This window comes from Choloepus didactylus, chromosome 1 (genome assembly GCF_015220235.1).
Source record: "Choloepus didactylus isolate mChoDid1 chromosome 1, mChoDid1.pri, whole genome shotgun sequence".
Classification (NCBI taxonomy): domain Eukaryota; kingdom Metazoa; phylum Chordata; class Mammalia; order Pilosa; family Megalonychidae; genus Choloepus; species Choloepus didactylus.
The window spans coordinates 125,904,171-125,913,139 of record NC_051307.1 but is presented as its reverse complement, the minus strand read 5'-3'; the positions used below and the strand labels follow the sequence as shown (position 1 = coordinate 125,913,139).

At 35.2% G+C, this 8,969-nt stretch overlaps 1 protein-coding gene across 5 annotated transcripts in view; it reads right to left on the bottom strand.

The window, feature by feature from the left end:
* Positions 1-1,080: 1,080 nt before the first annotated feature.
* The window catches only part of GOLIM4 (golgi integral membrane protein 4), an 86,383-nt gene continuing 78,494 nt past the window's right edge, over positions 1,081-8,969 (bottom strand). For all 5 annotated transcript variants that reach the window (XM_037841256.1, XM_037841266.1, XM_037841249.1 and 2 more), the window contains 2 exons: positions 3,175-3,255; positions 1,081-2,820 (listed from right to left, as the gene is read on the bottom strand). In XM_037841256.1, the coding sequence (XP_037697184.1) occupies positions 2,671-2,820; positions 3,175-3,255 (231 nt within the window). In that variant the 3' untranslated portion in view covers positions 1,081-2,670. The remainder of the gene's footprint in view (positions 2,821-3,174; positions 3,256-8,969) is intronic.

The following is an 8,969-nucleotide window of genomic DNA, read 5'->3' as shown; positions in this document are numbered from 1 at the left end:
GTCAAGAGGTCATTCTGGAGGTTATTATTCTTATGTGATATACAGATATCCCTTTTTAGTTTTTGGTGTTTTGGAATAGCTAGAAGGAAATACCTGAAACTGCTGAACTGCAACCCAGTGGCCTTGATTCTTCAAAACGTGTATAACTAAATAGCTTATATGGTGTGACTGTGTGATTGTCAAAACCTTGTGGCTCACACTCCCTCTAACCAATGTATAGACGGATGAGTAGAAAAATGGGGATGCAAATTAAATGAATAATAAGGGAGACGGGATGTTTGGGTGTTCTTCACTTGTATTTTTGTTTTTACTTTTATCGAGTAATGAAAATGTTTAGAAATCGATTTTGGTGATGAATGTACAACTATATGATGGTACTCTGAACAACTGATTGTACTGTATATATACTGTAGGATATATGAATATATTTCAATAAAACTAAATTGAAAAAAATCAATCACTGTTGCAAATAACCAGTCATTATATTTGTAGTAATATAGCTTTTTTTGTGTGCTCCATTGTACTGTACTGGTCCTAGTAAACATTTCCTTTTCCTCCTTCTGATTATAGTACTGGTACCAAATCCCTTGATTTATTGGCTACACAAAAAGTCATGGAGCAATTGGCAGGATAAGGACAAGTGACATTTTATTCTTCATCTTATAAATGTGGATCAACTGGCTAATTAGTTCTTACTCAACATGAGTGAGAATGGCTCTGTAACTTGGTGCTGTGCATAGAGTAGAATGGTCTGTGACTGTTGCTTTTCAGGAAAGACAATAATAGATTTTTGTTTATTTTTTGTGCACATGATGCTCTCTTACATTTTTGCACCTATTTCTTTTTTCTTCCTTGAGAACCAGCTCAAATAAAACAAAAATTCCTTAGTTCTTTCTTTAGAAAAGGAAAAAGTTATGTGCCAATCCAAATAGAAGAGACAAAGAAAAGAGAAGCAGATTGGGAAAGGCAATTTATAATTTGTTACTATATATCAATACTTCAAAAATTTTTCTTTCCATTGAAAAGAACTTAACAGTGTTATAAAACCAGAAACTAATAAGAAACCACATACTTTTCAGATTTGCCATTTGCTTTGTATAGCTTTATTGCCTATTACCAAATTTCATTATGTTTCAAATAATTAAATACAGCAATGGGGACATTAAAAATACAAACTAATTTACCAAAATAATTGTATTCTGAATATTATGTACAATATTATACATTTTACATTACATAAAGAGTTTTTATACATAAAGGTAAGATTTGATCTATGATTATTGAAAATCCAAAATACATTTGGAAAAAACATTTCTATGTATCCATACACAATCACTCAACTGGGATAATCAAAACCAGGCATGAGTGTGGTTATTAAAAATAAAATTACATTCAAATAATGGTAGAAACTAAATTTTTTTTATTAATTTGAGAGTATTATTTAAAAACCACACACATATGAATTATATAACCTAATTCTTATATATTTAAAATCTATGCTTTCGACAAATGTCTCTGTTCCAAGGAAAAGTTTTGATTTTTAATTTTTTCATTTTAAGGGTTTTATTATAATTCATAATCACTAAAATGCCTTATAAATACACAGGCAAAAAGCAGACCCAATCCCAGCAAATAGAAAAGTCACAAGGGTCTACCATATTGCCATGTATATGTTATCATAGAGTTTCAAAAAGCAATCCTATTAACTTGTACAGTTTGGTATGCTTTCCTACCATACTCATCATTAAATTGATTACAGGTTGAGGTACGGAGCTTAAACGGAAAGCGTATATTATTGTAAAGGATTTGATACTGAAAAAAAGGTATCACTAGGTGACTTCAGAAAAAAAAATACTGCAAATAGGTGCTCAAGTAGAAAACACCTTGCATACAGACTAAATTAGATTTTAAACAATGCATCAGTCCTTCAAAAAGGTTAGTACCCTGATGTGTTATACCTTGTTCAAACACTGAAATAGCTAATAAGTCCAGAATACTGTCACACAAGTTTTAGTACATGTCACCATTAGATTCTATTCCTCTCAAGCAGAACAGCTATGATTTTCAGTAATGCCAAACACTTCTCTAACTGATTTGAAACAGTCTGAAAAACCATGTCTTTACTCTGCAAGAAAAATGCCTTTTCCAATTGTATGTCATTCTGACTGTCTAGAGATACACAGAAAGGTGAAAGTTACACCAGAACTACACATAAGAATCTGGAAAGGGCAGCAATTAGTAAACTGAACATTCTCCTTAAAGTCTGCATGACATTTCGCAGTATTCACTGTTTCTATATCCTGCATTTTACCAAAGTGAAACAGAACACCTGGAAACCAGAAGATAGAAAGGTAACAAGTTGAAACATAAATAAAATGAATGTTCTTTCCAACATCACATAAACTATGAAAAATGAGAGAATCAAAGCCTAAAGTTTGCTTTACTGTTTTTCTTCTTGTTCATGTTTAGCTTGAATATAAAAGAAGATCTAACCTAGGTTATCAAAATATACTCATATAAATGTATGAGCGTTTCTAATACAAAAGTTTAAAAAGTCTAAATTCTTACTTTTTTTTTAATTAAATATCTTAGCGTTCAGTAGGCAGATTTATTTTTGAGCAGCTTGAAAAGAATCCGTTGTCTGAGCACTGGCTGTGAAACTAGGCACAGCTACATTTCAGCTCTCCGATGTGACTTCTCAGCTGCAGCAGCCTTGTCTTCCTCCTCCTCTTCATCCTCCTCATAGTGCTCCTCTCGGCCTTTGGGGCGGTTTTCATCTCGGATTTCTTGCTCTTCTCCATCAGTGGTTTTATCATTGACCTTCAAGTTAAAACAAAAAAAGAAAAAACTAGCAAAGAGATCAGGAGTAGAGTTAGTAATACAAAGAATTCCCTCTAAAAAGCAGGGGAAGGGGTGTAAAGTTATTCAATTTTGGAAAAAGGGAACAAGTAAAGAAGAAAGATCCTATAGGCAACACTGGTCAGTCTCTCTTAATCCTCATGTCACAACTTTTGCTAATTCTAAGTTGGCCTAGGTACACCTCGGAGGCACCATTGCCACCTGGTACCTTAGGTCAAGGAAGTAAGCTTTCTTCCAACAGATTATCCAATTATACATATATGTCTATTGCACATACACACACACACACAACAGAAGTATATATCCTACACATACATTTTCATCATTTTCACCATAGGCCTCTTCAGCATTATGCTCCAATTCCCTTTTTTTCTCTTCAGTCAAATCTTCCTGAACCTAAAACAAACCAGAGATAATGCATGACACTTATCATTTAAAACTTACCACAAATTTTGGCCTCATAGTAGCAGAAACAAACCAAACAAACAAAAGATGGAAAAAAAAGATAAAAATCAAAGGTGCTATTTGTCTGTTAAGTATGAAGAAAAGTATAATATACCTTCTATGGTAGCCAATGTGACTGATTCTGAATCTAGGACTTTTGTGTTTGAAGCTCTGATTCCTTTGAATGAGGATCAACACTCCATTACAACACATGGAGAAACTCAGCTTACAAAATTTACAATTTCTCATTTCCAAATGGGGAGAACTGCAGAAGTTTGAAATCTCTGACAGATTTTAAGTTCTACGAAAGCAGGAATAGTCTGTCTCATTCAATTCACTACCTTCTTCATCTAGATGTAAACCTGGCACACAACAATTGCTTAATAAATAACTGTTGAAAGAATGAGTCAACAAATGAACAGATGAAGCAACGTAAAACTTATCTGCTCTCAAAGGCACAAAAAACAGCCACCATCACCTTTATATAATGCAGTAGAAAACTGATGCATTTATTCTATAATTAAGAATAAACTTCTTTGGCTAAAATATCTAGAAAATAGATTATTTCAATTTCTTCATGAAATAGTCTATTAAACTGCCTTAAATCCTTTCTCTAGTGCTCTAATATGACATTTTTGTTTTAAGTAGTTTTTATTACATACTGTTATTACTACTGTTTTTCATTGATCCCAATTATTTATCTCAAAATGCAAATCAAAGAAAGCAGACTAATGATTTTGCTAAACAATCTGTTTAATGAATATAATCATATTCCACAAAAATATAGGGTGAAATGTTTTCTAACTTATTGACTATCTGAAAACTATACATATGCCAAAAGTTTTAAGCAGTTGAATAATATGAATACATTTTTTAAAACTGCTGAATATCAGTTAAGAATAACATAGCGTCCTGGTACCAAATGAAAGCTTAATCTCTCCTAGGGTCATGGAACAACAGGAATTCCTCTTGAATAATACACAAAATTACAGACTTCTTTTTTTCATGGGGGGTGGGGCGGGGTTGGGTGTTGAAAATCGGCGAATGTACACAGGAAGGAAGGTATTCAAGTGCTATAATTAAGGAGCAACAAATTAAGGGCCACCTCAAGATGTCCAGCCCAGGAGAGACAGGAATGAACTGCAGCCTCTCAGACAAGGTCTGGAGGGAACTTGGCCTGTCAGGAGCCTGAGAAGCTGAGTCTTCAAAGATGCCCTAGACAGGATCAAGCCTTTATGAAGTTCTTCTAACTAGCCCAATGTTGGCCGGACCTATTGCCTCAAAACCACATTAGCACCAAATAAATACATTTTGGTGACTAGGGCATGGAGCATCTTTTGTATTTACAAGGAAGCACTTATTTCAGATTATATTAAGGTCTGATTAACTGAAACATCATTAAATTGCTGAAGTGCTCCTGTTGATTTTGATTAACAAAGACATGTTATCAATAGCCTTACTAATGAAAATATATTATTAGTGAACATTAGACTTAGTATAGTTGGGAAGGAAAATGGAGTTGTTTTTTTTCTGTAAAGGGCCAGACAGTAAATATTTTAGATTCTCAGGACCATAAGGTCTCTCCTGCAAGTACCCAATTCTACTGTTGTATCACAAAAGCAGCCATAAACAATATGTAAGCATATGAGTGTGGCTGTGTTCCAATAAAATGTCACTTATAAATAGGCTGTGGGCCATAATTTACTGACCACTATTATTGACCATGGAGTCAGACAGATCTGGACTAAAACTTTGGCTCCACAACTTTGCTGACTATATAAACAATGTTATTTGTTTTTATTATGAACAATTTCAAACACACACAAATAAAGAAAATAATTCAATCAGCTTCTTAAAGCTATCACACAGGTTCAACAGTTATCTCAATGTTACCACCCTTACATTGTCTATAGCTTGTCAAACTTTTTGGATAATTAAAAAAAAATTCTGGACATCATGTAATTTCATTTCTACATATTTCAGTGTATATCTTTAAAAACAGTGGACATTGCCTTTATAACCACAATGCCATTATCACACCAGATACAATTAATAATTCCTTATTATCTAATACGTAGTCCATACTTACACTTTCCTGACTGTCTTTAAAATGCCTCTTTACAGTTGGTTTGTTCTAATCATGATCTAAACAAAGGTCACACTTATCGTTCCACTTTTGTCCTTTTTCCTTAATGCTTATCACCTATTGCCCTATAGAATGACCCTCATTCTGGATTTATTTGCCTCCTTGTGGTATCACTTAACTCATTCCTCTAATTCCCACATTTCCTGTAAATGGAAGTTAGTTTAAAGGCTTGAATAAATTAGGTTCAACTTAATAACCTAGGGTATTATAGAGGTGGTGCTGTAAATTTCATATTTTCATTATGTCAGAAAGCACAAAACGCTTGTTTGTCCTGCTTTCGCTAAGGCTAAGGAGCTCAGAAGGTGCAAGACTGATCCTTCCATGATAAAGTTCCCAAACCTCAGTTCATACAGTGACTTTATCCACTCATGATTGTGGCTTGAATCAATTATTTTAATTAGGGGTTACCAACAGTTACTTTCTAAGTCCATTATTACTTCAGCATTTGCTAACTTCTCTAAGGAAGAACTTGCCCACATCAACTATTTAGTTACCCTAGGATACACTGTACATAGGAAAGACCTGATAAATAATTAATTCTTTCCTATTAATTGTCAAAAGTCAGAGAGTAAGAGCTGGTGCTTTAATCACTTCCAATAATGTCCAACGAGAAGGAAGTGGAAGAGTTATCATCATCAACATTATTATCTGCTTTATCTCACTCTTTTGGAGAACTATTATAATCCTGGGACTTTATATATTCAATATATTTCAATCAATTATATAAATTATTATTAGTATTTTTGTTGATGTTCACATTGCCCCACCTTTGGCCAATGGGAGTTCCTTCATATTGGCTACTGGGTATTTTTGACATGACCCCTTCCATCCTAGTTAACTACTGAAAGACATTTAATCAGTATGAGCCTTACTGTCCTCATATGTAAAATGGGATTAAAAAGTATCTCTTTTTGCCAGGTGACTACAGATGGGATGATTAGAGATACAGTCCATCATGGCTTGTCCACCAGTTGTCAATAAAATCTGAACTGGAAACCACTGATTTAAATTACTCTTTAATTTCGCGAACCTGTAAGTGAAAATTTCATAATTTCCTAGATTCATAGAGAATAGATTCTTTAAAGATAGATACACTTTCTTATCCTAGTAATACAGTCTTTGTATTTGGGGCAAAAGTAATTCAAACTCATCTTTAAGGTATTACTGAAAAGGGACAAAATGGCAATGGAGTTTCTAACCAATTTTAAAAATATGCTGAAAATGATAACCCAGAAGCCAAATGTTTTCCCTTTATGATGTAGACACACCAATTATGTCTTCCACAACTGACCCACTTTAGTATCCTGCTAAAGCTGACACAAACACTTTGTCAAAGATTTTCCAACACTGCTCTTCCTTACTCATTTTTAGTCACTGAAATCTAATTATTTAGGCATTTTAGAAACAGGCCTTACATAATTTGGCAAAGTTCAGTAACGGCCATAAAAAACAATAATAATAGATCCACTGAGTCTGAAATGGGTTTTGGCTAGTTATTCTGCCCCTGTATATATATTAATGCCTTTCTTTTACCCATTGAAGATGTCATGTAATGAACAAGGAACAAGGAGGCTAAGTCTTAACAGTCAAGAATGCTGGGCTCCAAATGAAATAGGGCAAAAGAAAGGCCTTTAGCAACCTTAGCAATAGTGATGAATACCACAGCTTGCTGAGTAATATTTAACAGGAGACGTTCTGCCATCTGGATAGCTTCTTGACTTGGTGATCCTCAGGACAGCAGTCCCACATAGGTGTGTGCACATATCTGGCCAAATAACCTTGTGCTTCCATTATCTAGTGGTCAGATCAATTTGTTTTCAATTAAATGGGGGCAATTGAGACATGCAGATTTTTCAAGCAGTCATTTAATCTTCTAATTTTGCATATTTTAAATATGCATAATACCTTTTTCCAATGTCACAGCGTGTCTTATGTGCTAAGTAGATAAAAAATCTGGAGTTTAGGAACATGAGTATGGAATCATGATATATGCTTCTCCTTCACAATCCCAAACAATAAAGAAGGATAACACTGCAGCACTAAGATGAAAGAAGGCAAATAGCACAGATTTCCGAAAATTACACTCATTTTGTGTCCTATACTTTCCGAGTTCAAGTCTACAACTTCAGTAGGCCGACTTCAGTAGGCTGTACCTCTGAACAGGTACAGCCCTGGAAAGATGCAATTCCTCCCTAGGAGCAAATGCTAACAGAAATAAGTTTTGACTGTGGGACAGAAGGAAGAGGAACTGACAGCAGCAATGGTTCTTCCATTCTAGTGGTTTTTTTGGGGTAACTGGGTGACTCAGGTTTACTGGAGATAAAAACAATGCACAGTTATTGTTTTACATGCATGTTTTAATGCATGTTATGGTTTTCAGAGTGCTCCCACAAATGCTGTTTCACAGACATGTACACTTGTGAAAACATGATATATGTTTCCACATGCTACATTCCTCTTATTCCTCTGATGCTGCAGTCTGCTGAGAACTTCATCTATATCACTAGTCCTTGAATAGTATTTGGAGACCACTCTTCTCCCATTTCAAGGGAAGAACTGGGAACAATGGAAAGAAGTGGGAAGATCTAATAACCAATCATCTAAAAATCTACCAGAACAAAAAACACAACATAGCCTGAACAAGGGAGGTTCAGGGAAAGAGAGGAAATTTTACACAGAGAGGGTGAAAGACATGATGGACTTCCACCAAGAACTCACGAGGCAACCTAGAGCTTATGCAAGTGTGGATGAACAAGTGCCAGCCACAGGAACTCTGGGCAAGCAACTAGGAAAAAAGAATTAGGACCTAGGGCCAGGTTCAGAGAGAGCATAAGAGCCCTGGCAGTTCACCAGATCTGCAGAGGGGTGAGCTGTGGCCTGAGGGAGAGGCTGCTGAGGATTGGGCACTCACTGGGTAGTACAATTTCCCTGCCTTTTCACCAGTCCTCCTTTCCTCTGGCCTCTCTGTCTTCCTTTTCTTTCTATCCTTGATCGATCTTGGAATTCAGGAGTTCTCTCTCCACCTTAACTGATCATGATATAGAAGTGAAAAATAATCAGTATTTACTGATTAAAATTTTACGTTTACCCCTTTGAATTTTCAAAAAGGAGCCAAGGTGAACCTTTTCTCTTTTAATCCCTCAAAGATCCCTGGCATCTGATACAATGAAATAAAGGGATATTAATATAGACAACCCATGACAAGAGAAGCCTAGGTGAATATCTTTCTTGCCAAATGCCTTAATATTCAAGGCTGCTTCTTTCTGTAATGCTGTCTTCTGATAAGACAGCTCCAGTCTTAAGATGAACCCCAGGATGAGAGAAGACAGAGAACAAAACGATCAGGTCAGTTAGACTAGAGATGTTGACAAAAGATGTAAAGAGTCATATCCTTTCCTGTTCTCTTGGTAGAAGTACAAATTAAAGCATCAACTCTGGAAAGCTGACAATGCAATACAAATGAGAAAGGAGACTCAGTCAGTGGATTTGGGAGGGTGAGTGCAGCAGTACACATATTTTG